The sequence below is a fragment of the Leishmania major genome, chromosome 30 (genome assembly GCF_000002725.2).
Source record: "Leishmania major strain Friedlin complete genome, chromosome 30".
NCBI lineage: Eukaryota > Euglenozoa > Kinetoplastea > Trypanosomatida > Trypanosomatidae > Leishmania > Leishmania major.
Window position 1 is genome coordinate 878120 of NC_007271.2, and position 16874 is coordinate 894993.

Below are 16874 nucleotides of genomic sequence, written 5' to 3' on the forward strand. Positions count from 1 at the left end.
AAAAAACTCTCGTCCCTACATCTCGCTATGCTCTCTCTTTGCCTCTCGTCGCCCAAGCAACACTGCCGCAGCGCGGTACTCGCGCACAAGTAGCATGAGTGTGTAGACGTGCGCATGAGATTGGTATCGTCACCGGATATGAGAAAAGACAAAAAAAAAATAGCAATATCACGCCGCCAATGCCCACGTATCCTCCTCGCTGAGAAGGCCCTGTGACTCATACGCGTGCAAGTCAGCCAGGTAGGAGGGGCACATCGCCAACGAGTCAAGTGGCTGGTGCAAAGTCGGTGGTGCTGACAAGCCCGAGAAGCTGGCTGAGCTTTCCATTTTTATCCGCTGTGAAGACGTCCCTGAAAGCGTCTTCGCGGGGAAGATGCGGTGGAAGCCGCGGGCATAGGCAAGTTCGTCCCTCATGCGCAGCTCCACGTCCTCGCGGGCTCCATCAGCGTTGCCGCAAGCAACCACATCGACGTCACCCGTCTCCGCAGCGTGGAAAAGCCCCCGATCCTTTGCTGCGAGGGGGCCGTGTAGATCCTCGCGCAGCTGGGACGAGTTCCAGAGCGTGCTACCTGGTGCCATCTTCCTCTCGAACGGCTCTAGCATGGCCAAATTGAGCAGGTCAGCCACCACGTTTGTCTTGGTGGCGTAGTCGAACGCCGAGCTGCTCTCCAGTGACGGCAGCGTGTTAACTTCAATGAGAAACGGGTTGAGGCTGGCATCGAGCATGACATCGAAACCGTAGAGCTCAAAGTAGCTGCCCGGCATCGGCACACGGCGGACGGCGTCGTCGACGACAGGCCGAACCGCCATCAACGTGCGTGTGATCAGCTGGGCAATTTCCTCGCGCACCGCATCGGAGGGGCGGCGAGCCGGTGCCACCCCCGTTCGGCTCGTCACAGTACTGTCACCGCGGGCATCAATGTAGTCCCACAGCCGCTGGATAGACCATTTGAGCGCAGGTGCGGCTGCATCCCCGTCAACCGCGTTAGTTTCCGTCGGCAAGGATAGCACGGAACGGCCGTGGCCATGCATGGCAACGTAACGCCTGCCAACCGAGTAGTTTGTCAGGTGACGGAAACGGTCGTGCATGTGCTTTGCGCAGTGATCCGACGGAGCCGCACTGTCGCTGTTGTGGTCGCCCCTATTGCGAGAAGCAGCGCTTTCGGGTCTCGCGCCATCGATAAGAGCGCCGGGTAGACCGACTCCGTCGCCCACCTCCATCCCGCCACCGTCGATGCCCGGGGATGATGAGCTAGTCGCGTCGCTGTACGGCTCAGCTGCAAAGCGCACCAGCCCCTCCTCGTGCCAGTAGACGGTGAGTGGGTTGTAGGAGGTGACAGCGACATACAGCCGCAGATCCACCTTCCGACCTTCCACGAGAAGAGGATTCTCAATGTACTCCTGCACAACGTAGCTGCTGAAGAGCCGCCGAGTCTCCCTAGAGGCTGCCTTACAGTCAATCACCTCCATGATGCGCTCCCACGACGCCGCCTGCGCCGTGCCGCCTTGCGAGATCAAGATGCCCCGACCGCAGCTGCCTCGAGACGGCTTCCAGATGAAGTGCCGGTTGCTCGGTGCGGCCTTCATGACAGTCACCAAACTCTCCCGTTCCTGCGGATAGAACCAGGTACGTGGCATATAGCTGTAGCGCGACTGCACCGCCTTCCGCTCTCCTGGCGTCGTTGTACGCTGCATGGCATCCTTGAAGGCCCGGCGCACATTCACCGCCATCCCCCGCTTGCAGCCGAGGTTTGCGTGGCTGAGCGGGAAGTGGTTGTACCGCTGGTGAGAGTTGACCATGCGAAGCTTGTCCATGTAAGCTGCCTGCTCAGACGAATCAGCAGCGGGCAAGTCGAGCAGCGGGGTCGGCTGTCCGTCGCGCAGCATCTCGCAGAACCGCATCGAGCGTCCCCAGACAAGGTTGCTCGCCACGTCGCGAGCCTCTGCAGGGACACGGCGGAACCCAGCCTTCAAGAGCGGCAGCCGTAAGGCGTAGTACTCGCACGAGGATGACGTGATACTGAACAGCGGCAACGCAGTCCCGAGCGAGCTGGGCTGGAAAGCGTAGCCCGGGGGGCACTTCTCACGCATACGGGGAAAATAAAAGCTTGCCTTGCGCTGCGGGCTGCTCGACGGCTTCAAGTATACCGGCATCGGCGAAACGGACTCCACCGCGTGTATGAGGGACGGCGATTTAGAGGAGCAGCTGCTGGCCAACTCACCCGCTTTCGCGGCCGCTGCAGCGGCCGCCGCCGCACAGAGACGCCCGTGATGACGGAACATGTCGCTGTGCACGAGTGCCACGAGCAGAGGGCGTTCCTGCAGCAAGGTGCAAGGAAAGGGTACAGGGAGCGCGTAGAGAGTCCCGACGCACAGGGACGAACCAAAACAAGGCAAACGAGCGTTTGATCTTATCCGTCGAGCAGCGGCGGAAAAGACGTCTCCTCTTCCTGTTCGCTTGTTCCACCTCCGCCTGCTCTGCCTCCCGGTGCGATGACAAGCGTGCTCCCTTCTCGCGCACTGCTTGTTCTGCGCTCCGTGAGATCAACAGCCAAACAAAGGCACCGATTCACATCCAAGCTGTTCAGCACCAGTTACTTAATCAATTTCTGTATCGCCGCGAGTGCCGGGCAATAATGTCGTCTGCGTGCGGCGACGCAGGAGAAAAAACGATCCGCCCAAGAGGCCCCTCAACCTCAAACACCCACATACACCAAAAAAAAAACAATGGAGAGCCCGTTGGATTAGTCGTCTGTCTGTATGTCTGCCTCTGTATGCGTGTGTGTGTGTGTGTGTGTGTGTGTTGTGGGTGGCGTACTGAATTGTTTTCACGACCCACAAACGAGTGCCCGTGTCGCCCCTCCGGGCGCGTTTACGGCGACAGCGAAGGGCGAAACGCCGTCGGAGCCGCGCAGAAACAAACATGAAAAAAAAAGACATGATCAGAGGATGCCATCGGGACGGACAGACGGATGGGAAAGGGTCGGGGGAGGGGGGAGGGGGGAGGAGTGCCACCCGTGCGTTGAATCACCCTTGCCACTCGCGGCCCCGTCCTTCACATGAAGCCACTCTGCTGGAGAGCACCACTGCACTCGGTTGACGAAAAGAATGTCCCGGGAGTTGAGGCGAGCAGGCCATGATTCTAGCGTTGTCACCTACATGTGGCACCCTTCTGTGCCACAGATGCAATGACCTAGTGTGCGTGCGACGGCAGGTGCTGGGCGAACGTGCCCGTTGAGGGCTTCGGCTTTGCTTTATGCCCTCACTCACGGTCGATACACTTGGGCCAACGAAACACTCCCTCACGCTCATAACTACACAGAGAGGGAAAGAGGGAGAGAGACACACATACAAACACACACACAAGACTCGAAATGGTCTTGCACGACGCAATGCATCATCGTGTCTCCCCGCGCACATCCGTGCCGACACCGACATGATAAGGACATAAGAAACTCAAAAAGGGGGTGGAAAACCAAGACACGAAGCCATGGGGCTCGCTATTCGTGCTCAGTGCTCTTTTGACGGAGCGCGAGTGCGCCAGCATCTATGCGTGCACGTGCACGTGCGTGTATGTGCGTGTACGCGTGCGTGGAGGGGGAAAGGAGTTTCGCTGCGCGTATCTTCTCCGATCTGAGCCAGTACACCATGGGCCGGGCTTGTCCGCGTGCCTTCGCCAGCCGCGTTCGCCCAGTGACACCTACTTTCCCGGCGAAAGTACGCCCCCTCTTGTCGTCGCTCTCTCGCCACTAACGACGCAAAGGACAGGAAAAAAAAAGAGAGGGCGGATAGGGGGCCGACACAAGGAAAAGGGCACGGCAAGAGGGCATGGCTTATAAATACGCCGCACACGCACCAGAGGAAGAGGGATCTCATGGAAAGAGCGGGGTACCCACGATGTCTTCACACACACACACACACATACAAACGCGCGCAGAAGCGTAGACGCACAGGCACACAAGCGAATCCGGGCCGACGTCGATTCGCCGCACACTCCGCGCTGAAAAAACACGCGCGCCATGCGGGACAGTGTGGGCGGTGCTTCGCTGCCCTCAGGACTCGGCCATTTCTTGTCTTGGGGGAGGGGGGGGAGAGATGCGTTCAGCGGTTTCGCTTTTACTCCTCTCCCGTCACGCTACTGAGCGCTACTACTGCCTCACGCGTCGAGGGTTGGTGCGTCGAGGTGGTGGGGCGCAAGCACCTGTAGCACCCACGACAGCTCAAAGGTGCGCAGCGCCCCAAAGTACGGGGAGTTCACGTACCAGCTCTGAGCCAAGGGAAGCTGCCCTGCGTACTTGCCATGCTGGATAAGACTCCTTGGGCGAATTCCCAACAAAGCACGCAGCGCCTCGTAGGTGGAATGGATTCGGAGGCGATTCTCCTCAACAAAGGCGTTGACCAGAGATACGGCCTTCATCTTGCCCAGCCCCCGACCGGGCGGCCTCCATGAAAGAGGACCGTTGTCGAGCCCCGTGCCGTGCCAACCGGGCTCCCTGCTCAGCTCCGCCGCAACGGCCTCGTGGGTCGGGCGTTGAAGGACGCTGAACATCCGTCGCAGCCCGGCCACCTGCGAATCTAGACGACCGCGATGGAGAGCTAAAAGGTGTGAGGCAAGCGCTTGCTGAGCGGCAGGACTCGCCGCCTCGTCGAAAGAGTCTGCCAACTCAAGAAGCAGAGCTGAAGACCTGCCATACTTGGCGAGCGTCACGACACCGCTTTCCACGAGGTCCTGCATGCGTTGCTGAAACTCGTCAAGCGGCATCGACAGCTTGTTCGCCATTTCGATCTGGTTCGACATATTTGGTGTCACGCGGCACAGCTCCAGAACGGCGTCAGTGGCCCCGAGCTGCCGAAGGAGAAGACTCACGCCGGCGACTGGCGAGGAGGAGCCACCTAGTGCCGCTGTGGCGCCAGTGCGCCGTCGCTTCAACGGCGTTGCTCTGCCGTGGAGGGTGGCGTTGCTGGCCGAACTCGACAGCCCCGAATCGTCGGCCTTTCCTGCCTCTTCCTGCACCCGTAGAACCTTGTAGCTGAGCGGGTACGCGCCGAAAACACTCTTGAAAGGGGCAGGTAGAGGGGAAGAGGATGCGCACGAGGAGAAGTCCTCGGCAACCGGAGCCTTGACGTGAGTTGCGGTGAGTAGCAGGAAAAGAACCGTCTCGATGATCTCCTCAGTGAACCCCAGCTCTGCTGAAAGAGCGGATACAGAGACAAGCATGAGTCGCTGCCCGACGTGGGTGGTAGAACATGACAAGATCGCACGCACGATGGAGTGCATCTCGGACGGCGAGAGCAGCGTGCCCCAGAGTCGGCACCGGAGAGTGTAGAAGTCAAAAGGGTTGTACAGGAGACGGCAGATGCTTGGCGCACCGTCGCGGCCCGCCCGCCCAATCTCCTGCACGTAGCACTCCATCGAACTCGGTGCCGAGGCGTGGATGATGCTGCGGATGTTGACCTTGTCGACGCCCATGCCAAACGCAATCGTGGCCACCAATACGTCGATCTTGCCTTGCAGAAACTGTCTCTGAGTGGCACTTCGCATCGTCTGTGTCAACGCGGCGTGATAGGGTCGGATCACCATCGCGGCCTCCGGAGCGTGTGGCGCTTCTGCCTGCCCGTCATTGGGGTTCTCCGCCGTGCTCTCGCCTTCCGCGTCATAGGCTGGGCTGCCCTGCTCGCGTGGAAGCGGGTAGTGCGCGGCGTGGAACACACCAGAGCGCGTCCCCGACGCCGCCGATGGCGACGGCGAGTGCGACTGCCCACATTTGGTGGAAAGCAATCCCGACAACGCGTCTGCGTCTGCGCGGCTTTGTACGTACACAATCATCGGCTTCGGCAGCTGCTGCACCGCCTCCAGAAGCGCGTCCTGCGTCACTCGCGCAGACGGCTCCCGAGCCTCGGCATCATCGCCCGACGCTGAAGGGAGGTGGTGAAATGACGTGTGGCGTTCGACTAGGTCCGTCACCTGCAGCCGAAGGTTCGCACGCCACTGATCGCCGCACGCCACCGTTCGCACAATACCGAAGCTGGCTTGGATGTCGTGCATGACTGCCTTCGTGGCAGTCGCTGTGAGACACAGATACGGCACCGCCGCCAGTGCCTCCCTCGCGCACGTTGCCTGTCGCTCCTGACATGGGTGTGCCGCTGGGTCGCCAAGAAGGGGGCTCTGCAGGACGCGGCTGACGTACATGAAGGTGGGCCGGAAGTCGTAGGCCCAGCCGGACACACAGTGCACCTCGTCCACGCATACCAGCGCCAGCCGGTGCGCCTGCGCCTGCAAGAGACGCCGCAGCGGCACACTCGCAATCAGCTTCTCCGGCGACACGAACAGAATGTCGAGCGGGCAGACCGGGGACTCGAGCTGGGCAAGCACCCGTGCCTCCCGGTCAGCGCCCACTTTCGCTGACAGCACAAAGGCGCTGAGGTGATCAACGGCATTGATTTTCTCCGCCTGGTCCTCCATCAGCGCGAGGAGAGGAGAGACAACGACGCAGAAGCGACTGAACAGGTGCGCCGGTAGGCCGGCGCTTGGCAGAGCGCCGGCAAATCTCGAGGCACCCGTCTGCCCTTCTTTGACCGCCGTCTCGCTTGACTGTTGCGCGGCTGCCGGTGCCGTCGCAGCTTGCCGGCACCACCGCGTGTAGCGGCATTGAAACAGCAGGCGATGAACAAGCATGGGAAACTGGAAACAGAGTGACTTTCCCCACCCAGTAGGGCACACGGCGAGCGTGTTGACGCCAGCGAGAACCGACAGGCACACCTCTTGCTGACGGGGCTTGAAGGCGCCAGTGTCGAAATGGAAGCACTTGCGAAGCAGGTACTCACATGCCGGAAGCGTGTCTGCGCTTTGCGGCGCGGTATCACATGACGGTGCCTGGCTCGTGTTCGCAAACGCCTTGGCCGCGTCCATGATCTGCATAAGCATCTGCTCGAGGTAGCTCACATCACATTCCGACTCAGCCATTGGGGCCAGAGGAGCAGAAGTTGGCGATGTGAAAGATGTTGAGGTGGCTGAACGTGATCCCGGAAGAGGTGTTGCTTCGATGCCGTGGGAAGCACCGTTGGCGAGCACATTTTCCGACGCAGGGCAGTTTCCCAGCGAAGTACCAAGGAGGTCGCGCCTGGTGCACTTGCGAGCGTGCAGGAAGCCGACCTGGTTCATGGACATGGTGGCGAGAAAGGGAATCGGGTCCTCTGCGTCACTCGGCTGAGGTTCCTCGACACCTGCAAGCGGTGGCTTCGGTGGCAAGGTACTACACCGGCACTCTCCGCTGTCGCCCAGCGGTGGTTGCCGTGGCGCTGACGATTGCGACAGGGACGATGATGGCATTGCCAGGGCGCCACCGCTTGGAGCTGCGCTAAAAGATACACCAAAGACTTGCGAGCGGACAAGGTACGTGATGTCATGACAGTGCGCAATATATGAGTGCGCCAATATGTATGGATACTCCTGTGGATGTGTGAGCGTTCAGAGGTGCCTCTAGACTGTGCTTTCTATGCATGCACATCTGTGTCTGCCGGTGTGCAAATAGCGAGAGCAGCGCTCGCAGACTTTTCTTTGCTTTTCTGAGGGAGGGCTTGCTCTCGTCGTTCCAGAATATATATATATATATATGTGTGTGTGTGTGTGTGGAAGGGGGATGCCCGTCGTGGCAGTGACGCTGGCAAAGAGTGCGAAGACGGAACGGCGAAAACGAGAGCGAGGTCGCGTCGCGAAGAACAATAAGAGCAACAACGTGAAAAGGGAAGATGAGGACGTTTTTCGCAAGCGCGCGCATAGGAGCCATATAACCGCAGCACACGCACATATATCACGCCAGCAGCATATCAAGGTGAAACTGACTCCTTCCCGAGGGGGGAAGAGAGGGGGGGGGGTCGCAGGCAACGCGATGTCAGAGATTCTCCCACTTTCACTGGAACCCCGGAAAAGCTTGGCGGCTTTTCACCTCACCTCGCCTGCCTCAAAGGCGAGCCGTCACCCCCTCCCGCTGCGGTGGTCGCTCTTTTCGTATTCGTGGATGCGGCTGCGTTCCTCTCCACCGAGCCGTGCAGCATAGCAGCACTCGCGCATGCAACCGACATGTCGCCCCCACCAATCACGGATAGACGAGAGGCTCGTCAGCACTGCGCGAAAGCCGCACTAGATACCAAACTCCACATCTGACAGAAGTCGATCCTCGCGGAGGTGCCCACTCGTCTCATCTTCCTCGTTCGCCTCGTCTTCTTTGGCGACCACGCTCTCGTCACCTTCGCTGCTCTCATCGTCGGCGGCGTTGTCGCGTCGCCAGCCTTTCTGTGTCTCCACCAACGCCCGTACGCGTTCTCGTGCCTCGCGCAGGTGTACCTCAAGCATCCCATCCGGGTCGTGAAACGGGTAGTGGTAGCGAAAGCCGAGAAGGGTGAGCTGCGAAACGTCGTCTTGGATGCGAACAAGGCCGCGGTCTCTCATCCGCTCAAAAGCGTCGCGCACGTCGGTGAAGCCGAGTGACTGCACCCGCGGTGCCGGCCACACACGGGACGCCATACGCAGGCAAAGGTTCGGCAGCATATGAGGGACACGACCAAACTCGTCCCCGTCATCGTAGCAGAAGAGGTCCATCAACGGCGCGATGCGAGCGTGAAAAGAACGATTGTGGCGCGCGGGAGCCACATTAACATCTGCCGTTGTCATCGCCGGCGCTGGAGCGGCCTCACTGATTCGATGATAGCTGCTTTCCTCATCACCTCGGGAGACAGTCCCTCTATCGGTCGAGGCTCCATCCATAACATCTGCCCAGAAGTCGCGCCGCTCTCCGGTGGCTGGGGGACGTGGTGGCGCTGACATCGGTGCTTGGCGCTCTGTCGCTCGCTGACAGCTTGAAGCGGTTCTCTGGTCCACATTTGCGCCCCTGGCCTCAACCTTATCGGCAGCATTCACACCGTCATCTCCGTCGAGCATGTCCGCGGGCACCTTCGCCTTTCCAGAGACTAAATACTCGAGAAGGTCATCTGGGGTGATGCTGTCCATGACGGTCCGCAGCGCCTCCCGCACCTCCATCACGCGGGCCGAGGACAGCTGCAGGTGCTCCAGGAAAGTCGATACGCGGTATTCGCTCTCCAGGCGGCGACGATAGGAGTCGAAGCGCCGCTGACGAGCCGCCTCGGCGTCTGCACGGCTCTGCGTTGCTTTGCGCTGCAGTGTTTCGAGTGCGACCTGCCGCTTTCGCTCCAGTGCCGCTGCATCGTCACGGAGGCGAGCGGCATGGGCGGCGCGCCGACGCTGGAGCTCCTCTTGCACACGCTGCTGCTCAGCAGTCCGCGCCGCGCGCTTCGCCTCTGCTGCATTGCAAAACGCACGGTGCGCGTCAGCTAACGCGTGAATGCTCTGCAGCTGCTCCTGCATCCGTTGGCGATTCTCTTCGTGCGCCTCCTGCCGCACCGATTTCGCTGCGGCGAGGTACTTTGCCTGCAGCCTTCCCACCTCGTCCAGCAAACGCTGAAGCCCGTGCTGGGAAGCGGAAGCCGGTGCACGCTCGAACGCAAGACCGCACCTTGGCGGCAGCGCTACCTCACCAGCACATGCGTTTGAGGTGCGCATGCGGATCAGGCTGGCCACCAGCGCCGTGCCGTCGCCAGAGCCCACCGTGGTAGCGGCAACGCACTCCGCTACGTCGGCAACAACGGCGTCGCTCCACTGACTGCACAGCAGACCCAGCAGAAAGGCGGGAGGGATCGGGTGCAACTGCTGTTTCAACAGCGAAGAAGTGGTCTTGGCTGCTTGCCTGGCTGTCTTCCCTCCTGCTCGCACGATCTCTCCACTTGCAGCGGCACGCACAATAGCGATCCACAGCGCGCGGCAGGGAAAGTCCCACAACACCTGCGACAGCATCTCCGCAGCCGCATTCGACGTGGATGGCGGAGAGAAATACGAAGGCAGCAAGAGGGGCGATAGCCACAAAATGCAGCCCGTGTCCTGTGTGAGAGCGGTCAACACCACTACCGTCGACGGTGCACTCAGGAGCGTCCTCATAGACGGAAGGTAGGTCACGCCACCGCCTTCAGTGTCTCTGCACAACGCTGTCATTGCCCACTGCCACACGAAGCATGTGAAGATGCTGAAGTTGTGCCACAAGGCAGCGCTGAGGCGCTGCGACTGGTACTGCAACAGATAGGAGTACGCGCGAACGACGCAGTCAAGCACATGTCCGTCTTGATAGCACACACTCTCCACGGAACTCCCGCCCTCACCGCGTGACGCTTCTGTGCCAGCACGCAGCAGCGCCGTCAAGAGAAGACAAGTACAGCAGCCAGAGAGCAGCTCCGAGAGAGGAATAGGCGCTGGAACAGCTGCTGCTGCAGCGCTCGGCTGCCCTCCAGTCGATGAGCTCGATGCGGCATCGATACGAGAGCCTTTGCCGCTTCGACCGGCAGCCTTCTTCTGCGTTCGCTTCGACTTGGCAGCGCCACCCTTTGCGGACTCCTGTTCACGCTTTGTGGATGGGCGGGCACCTGGATCTGGTCTCGGGACGCCCCTGAGAACACCCTCGAGGACGCTGACGACGTTTGTCTCCACCAATGCTGCCGACGCTGAGACTGTCGCCATCATCAAAGTCGCGTCTTCCGTTCCCCACTCCAACTGGGGCACCAGTCCTCTCCGCCAGAGCGCCACTGCGGCCGGTCGAGCCAGAAGACGATCCCCAAAGACCTGCAGAGGCGCCAGCGCCATCGGCACAGCGCTCCCTTCCACCAGGAGAATACCCGACTCGGACTGCGTATACGCTAAGGACGCAGACGCGCATGACGCCGGTGCTCTGTTGGCGAGAAAGACCGCCCTGCTTGCCTTGCAGACGGCAGCAATCAAGTCTGATTCCGTAGCCGACAGGCGTGGCTCCGTCTCCGCAGTATCTGGCGGAGACGGCGGGGGAGTCGTTGGGGCTTCGTCCGTACGGAAGTCGCAGTAGATGAGGTACACAAATACGTACACCAGCAAACTCGCCATGGCGTCCTCGGTGCCGATAGACCGCGACACTGCTGCGCAGCCAAGTCGGCGGAGGCGCGCTGCGTCCCACGCGTGAAGCGCTACGTCGCGAAGCTCGCGGCTAGAGAGCAAGGTAGTGTGGCCAGCGCACTGCGAGGCTGCGACAACGTCCACGTAGTAGTCCAGCAGCGGCGCGTCGAGGCAGGGGAGCAGCGAAGACGGCTTCAGCTTCGGAACGAGGTGGCCCGCGTAGACATCCAAGATGCGCCGCGCCAGGTCTCCGTCCCCGGCGACGCAGGCCAGAAATTTGGGTGTGCTGTCGACGAAAGACTCGAAAACGGCACGGCACTCCTCGGAGAGCGGCGCTTCGATCATGGAGTGCAAGAGGGCACGTGACACAGCGGAGTAGCTACCACCAACTTCACCTGCCCGATTGGCGCCAGCCGCAGTGGTTGATGGAGAAGAAGGATGCGGCTTGGTGTCGGTATCGTCAGCGTGTAAGGCGCCTCCTTGGCCTTTCCCCGCTTTGCCATTGGCAGCGGTCCCAGCCGTTGGGGGCTCCAGCGCCCCTAAACGAAGAAAACGGCGCATGTGGGTCGGCGTCAAGGTGTGCGTGAGCGCCATGAATGCAAAGAGCGTCACCTCCTTCTCCACCTCTGCGTCATCGCTATCGACTTCCCTCGACGCCGCCGTCGAGGCACTGGCGAGGGTGCACGTCACAGATGAGCTGGTCGGTGAAGAGACCTCTTGAGGAGCCAGCACCTGCTCTGCATCACATAGAAGGTACGAGATGGGATAGGTGGATAGAGAGCTGGCGTGGGCGGCCGCCAGCAACAGTGGACGATAAAGCCGCAGACACGGTGTGCGGTTCGGCGTGCCCTCCTTGAGCGAGGCGCAGAGGATGGGCAACGTCGTCGTCACCTCGCTCACCCCTTCAAGGGACTCGAGCTTGCCGGCCGCGGCGACGGTGCCAAGTGTCGCTTGCACCGCTTCGGCCTTGCTAACAAGGTCATCGGGGGCGTCGACAGGAAAGGGGGGTCGTCCAAGCGCGTCATCGAAGGCTTTGATAACCCGAGACGCCTCCGCCCTCCAGTCCGTCATGGAAGGGTGCACGACGGGAGGAGGGAGAAACCTCTCGCGAGCGTGCGCGTCTGTCGCTTTTACGGCTGTTCTCAGTTCGTGCAGCGGGAAGAGGAGTCGAAGTACAGAGGAGGAGAGCACGCATGAGAGCAGCAAGCAAGGGGAATGAACGGCCTGTCGACGACAACGCACAAACCTCGATGGCGCTATGGGGAACTCGGGGAAGAGAGGGAGGGGGCGGGGGGCGGGCGGGCTCTAGTGTGGGACAAGGTACAGTGACTCCAAGTTGCCTACCGAGCAAGCAGTGTAAGAAGACGCCAGCGACAAGGGCAGCTCTTCTGCCTGTATCATTCGTTTTGCTTTTTGGGGGTGGTGTTGGTGGTGACAGTGGTGGAAGGGAAGGGAGGGGAGGGAAGGGAAGGGGGGGGGTTGTTCGTATGCTGCCACGACGGGTAATCCGTGCTTTGGCGGAACCCCGTCATCAGCGAGTGCGGGAAGAGAGCCGTCTACGACGATAAAGCCACAAAACTCCCAAACTGCGATCGAGACGCAGCGACAGAGAAAATGAGTCTGTCTCCCCTGACCGCACACCGTTTCATTCCTGATCTTCCTTCCTCCATTCTCCTTCATCCGCATTCAGCATCCACAACGGCAGCGCCGATGAGAGGTCAGACAGCGAAGAGCTAGTACTCCGTTCTTACGCTGCCTCATCGGTGCACTCTGTCCTGTGGCTCGAAGCTGACACACGGAAGACCTGCTCCAGCGCAGGGCCCTCTACGAGGTACACTAGCGAGAAGGATGCGCTCTCCGCCTCCGGCAGCAACGGGTGGTCACAGGCGACAGAGAAGGCGCGTAGAAACTTGAGGCGCAGATGGCACTTCTCCAGCGCGTTGCGCAGTACGTCTGCGAGGGGACGGCGCTTCATCGGGCAATCCTGATTGGCTTTGCTCTCGTCGCCTTCATAGAAAACCTTGCGGCGGGGCAGGAGGTCGTGGACTCCAAGCGGCGCCTCTTCCTGGGCCACGATGAGCATCGTGCCAACGCCGATGACTTTGTTGTTTGCGAGCGAACGCACGAGCTCTGCCCACTGATTACTGGTACTGAGGAATTTGGGGTGGCACTCGACGTACACGACATCTTGCTGGTGTCGTACACGCAGCTCGGCAGGGTCGCAGCAGACGGTCTCGCAGGTCTTGAACACAGAGGCGGAGTGGTTGCAAATTAGGTTCGTCCGCGCCCACTCCAACGACGTCTCCTCGCGGTGGACGACGGTGACGTGCTTTGCCGTCATGACCGCGTTCATGGCGGCCGACCCGCTGCGGTCGTAGATCGTGAGGACGCGCTTTCCCTTCCCCACATCGCGCATCATGCGGCGGGTGCGGCGGTGTGCGGGGTTGATGAGAAACAAGTTGTCCGTTGACGGCATCCGCATGTCGGGTCTCAGCCAGAGGTGACTCACACCGCTCTCCACGTACATCTGCGGGAGCGAGATGGTGGGCGTGACGATCGACACCCGCGCTGCATCGCCGAGAGTCGGGGTGTCCAAGAGCACATCCTCAGCGCCGCGGCGAGACAGGAAATCCAACAGGGGTGTCACTAACCGCTCCGCGCCAAATGACGTTGCCACGACGCGCACGAAGGACTCAGAGAACACGTCCACGAAGAGAGACGGCAGACTATCAGCGTAGCCGTTGACGACGCGGTACGTGTTGCTCTGTGTCTGCGGAAGAATGCGCCGGCGCCGCTCCCATGCCTCGTGCACACGGGCCATAAAAAAGTCTTCGCTGATCGCCGGCAGCATCGCGGCCAAGTTCGCTGTCATGTCGAACACATCCACTCGCTCAAGATGCGGCTCGTAGAAACCGAGTGCCACCAACGAGTTGTCATCTCGGCGGACCTCCACAATGCGGCCAGCCTCCAGCTCATGCTTGGCAAAGTCGACGCTGCTGGGGTGGAAGAGCCGCAGTGGCAGATTGCACTGCCGACGCCGCGTCATGAGCCGGTGCAGTGTCGGCTGCAGACGCACTTGCGGAAACTTATGCGCCGCCTGAATGCGGTTGCCCGCCAGCGGCGCGAGAACTTTTGTGTGCATGCGAATACAGAGGTATACCGTTACAACTAGGTGTGAACAGAGAGGATACGTGGTGAGAGTGAAGTCAACAGACGCCACATCGGCTTTGCGAGTAACAACAAGAAGAAGCCCCCCAATAGATGTCGATTACGCAATGCGATGCGCTGCTCGTGAGCAACGGCGAACAAGCACAGCAGAGAGGGGGGAGAGAAGAGGGGGAGGGTGGGGGCGAGATTCTTAACAATGGACCATCTGAAGAAACGGAGAACAAGTGCGGAGGAGAAGCAGTTGGAGGCCGACGTGGAAGACGAGAGTGAGGCAGGTATAGAGAACCGTGGGCGTCAAGAGCGAAGAGAAAGCAAAGGCAGAGAACATACTACAGAAGACCCGCTCGGGAGAGCGATGCAGGAAGTCCATGACCAGCGTCGGTCGTTGTCGTCGCCGTTACCTTCGCCTACCCTCAGAGCATGCAACGCGTGCTCGTGTATTCCCGCCTGTGTTCCCTTCTCGCGTCCTTGGCTGCTTTCTTGCCGGTGTCGCTTTCCTCTCCTTTTCATTCCTTTGCGAGTGCAAGGTTAAACAACAACAAAAAAATCGTGTTCGCTGATGACGATCTCGCTAGTTGTCGTAAACGTCCCCCTTCACTCGCCCGCAGCTCGCAGACGGGAAGGAGAGAGGGGGGGGGGGGGGCGCGCGTTGCGTCAATCAGAGGCAAAGGAATGCAAGGTAACGCTCCTTTTTTTTTGGCTTCTGCGTTTGCAGGTCAGCCATCGCATATGTGTGTGATGGCCTGAAGCACGTGCGAGGCCGTGGGTGGACTCACAGCAGGATTGCCTCCTCAATCACACAACACGCCTCGACGTCCGGAATCCCTCCCCATCGCAGCTTAGCAAGGCTAGTTCATGAGGTACCGTGCCGCCCAATCATCGTTCATGCAGATTACGTCTCCGCGAAGGAGGGAGCCATTGTGAGATGGATGTCCCCGGCTCACTCCTCTACCACTCCCCGTTAGTCGGTAGTCGAGCGTAATCTCTTCACCGCGGTTGATGCGGCGCCGTGCACGCACGACAACGGAGCGCCGCGCCGCCGACACCACCACCACCGCGGCTGGTGACGTGCTGCAGTGATTCAGTGCATCCAGCCCCGGCCCGAAGACACTACAGTTGCTATCGGGTTTGTTCGAGGTACTGGAAAGTAGTGGCATCCGCAGAACGCGGGAACGCACCAGGTACAGGCTTGTCAGAAGCACCGTGTCGAACAACGACGGGGCTTCGTCGAGGAAGCGGAACTCCATGTTGTTGGCGTGCGTCATGATGGCGTCACGGAGGTTGCTGGACAGCTGCTCAAGGCACAGGTGTGCCTCCGCGGAGGAGGCGTCGCTGTAGATGGACTCCAGCCCCCACTGCAGGTAGTCCTCGAACGGCAGATTGGCAGTAAACCGGTCGGACAAGTCATGTGGCGCCGGGCCAACACTATGGGCAACACGTGTTGCCGCTGAAAGGTGTAGCGCGTGCGCGTAGAAGTAGCGCAGTGCCACGCAGGTAGCGAGGGCGGCCTCTACCGGGGAGAGAGTAAGCGCCATCACCGCCGGCGCGGCAGCGATGCTCCCCGGCGCCGCCTCGCACGAGATAGCGGAGCTCAAAGATACGCGGTCGGCGGAGGCGTCAGCGGAGAACCTCTGCAGCCACACCCACGCCTCCGGAAACAACGCCACGCCGCGATTGCAGCGGCGCAGGTGCCGCACCTCCCTCACAGTGTCCAATAACGGTGACGAAGAACGGTCGTCGGCGTGGGGAAGGTCAAGCTGCGTAATGAAGCAGTAGCGAAGTGGTACCGACAGCACCAACTCACCGCGGTCCAGTGCGGCAGCTGCAAATACGCCACGAACCCCGTTGCGCTGCCGTCGCTGCTGCCGCAAAGCACACCAGCGCGCGCCATGGAGCCGATGCAGGAGGCTCATCAGGGTGTCCGTGTGTTCTCCGCGTCGGGACCAAAAAGCGGAGCAAAGGAATTCGTTTCTTTTTCGTGGGTGGGAGCGAAAGGGGTGTCGCGTCTCCGACTTTCGACAATGAATGCTGGCAGCAGACGTCTACGAAGCATCTCCCCTTCCCTAAGCGAAAACGATGCTCTTCACACTCCGTGCCCGTGCGTGTGGGCACGCTCCCGTGCCCGCTATGCGTGAGTTTGGGACGACGCAGCACAGTTTTGTGCTTGATGATGAGCTGAACATGGGGTACGAGTATGCGAAGGAAGAAAAGAGTTGGGGTAGAGGTGTGGCGAAGAGGACACACACGCACACCAGTGGAGATGAGCAAAACCGCAAGTGAAAAGGTGGATACACAAGGACCGAGAGTACGCCATGGCGGTGAAGCACAACAGTTGACATGCCATGCCGCAGTGCAGCTCACGCACAGTCCATAAGAGCGTGTGCTTCTTTGTGTGTCTGCGCGTGTACGTGCGTTGATGGCCCTGTCATCCTCCGCTTTGCGCGCAATCTTTCCCTCATTCTTTTCGCAAACCAAACAAAAAGAGAGAGAATAGAAAAAGACACAGGGACTCCCCTTCCTTCTCGGCTCACTTTTAGGTGGATGTGGAAAGGGAAGCGAGAACGGCGAGGCGATACCTTGAAAACGGTGACTAAACCGCTGAACAATGCATACCTCTCGCGAAATTCGGCGTGCGAACTTCTGCAGAGATCCGCTCTCGCCTTCCGTCAGTTGCACCACATTATTCCTCGTGTTGAAGCACATACGTGATTCTGTCGCG

The 16874-nt window shown here is 60.3% G+C and overlaps 5 protein-coding genes across 5 annotated transcripts; all 5 read right to left on the reverse strand.

Annotated features, from left to right (window-relative positions):
* Window positions 1-168: 168 nt before the first annotated feature.
* On the reverse strand, window positions 169-2283 carry LMJF_30_2280 (tubulin-tyrosine ligase-like protein; the record flags this gene model as incomplete). The annotated part of the gene is made up of 1 exon (XM_001684781.1): window positions 169-2283. One exon carries the CDS (start codon window positions 2281-2283, stop codon window positions 169-171), a length of 2115 nt encoding a protein of 704 aa, XP_001684833.1.
* Window positions 2284-4156: 1873 nt separating this feature from the next.
* LMJF_30_2290 (ATP-dependent DEAD/H DNA helicase recQ family-like protein) lies at window positions 4157-7168 on the reverse strand (the record flags this gene model as incomplete). The annotated part of the gene is made up of 1 exon (XM_001684782.1): window positions 4157-7168. One exon carries the CDS (start codon window positions 7166-7168, stop codon window positions 4157-4159), a length of 3012 nt encoding a protein of 1003 aa, XP_001684834.1.
* Window positions 7169-8140: 972 nt separating this feature from the next.
* LMJF_30_2300 (conserved hypothetical protein) lies at window positions 8141-12058 on the reverse strand (the record flags this gene model as incomplete). The annotated part of the gene is made up of 1 exon (XM_001684783.1): window positions 8141-12058. The coding sequence occupies one exon, from the start codon at window positions 12056-12058 to the stop codon at window positions 8141-8143; it is 3918 nt and encodes a 1305-aa protein (XP_001684835.1).
* Window positions 12059-12734: 676 nt separating this feature from the next.
* LMJF_30_2310 (conserved hypothetical protein) lies at window positions 12735-14129 on the reverse strand (the record flags this gene model as incomplete). Its single annotated transcript, XM_001684784.1, has 1 exon — window positions 12735-14129. One exon carries the CDS (start codon window positions 14127-14129, stop codon window positions 12735-12737), a length of 1395 nt encoding a protein of 464 aa, XP_001684836.1.
* Window positions 14130-15003: 874 nt separating this feature from the next.
* On the reverse strand, window positions 15004-16068 carry LMJF_30_2320 (conserved hypothetical protein; the record flags this gene model as incomplete). Its single annotated transcript, XM_001684785.1, has 1 exon — window positions 15004-16068. One exon carries the CDS (start codon window positions 16066-16068, stop codon window positions 15004-15006), a length of 1065 nt encoding a protein of 354 aa, XP_001684837.1.
* Between the last annotated feature and the right edge of the window lie 806 nt (window positions 16069-16874).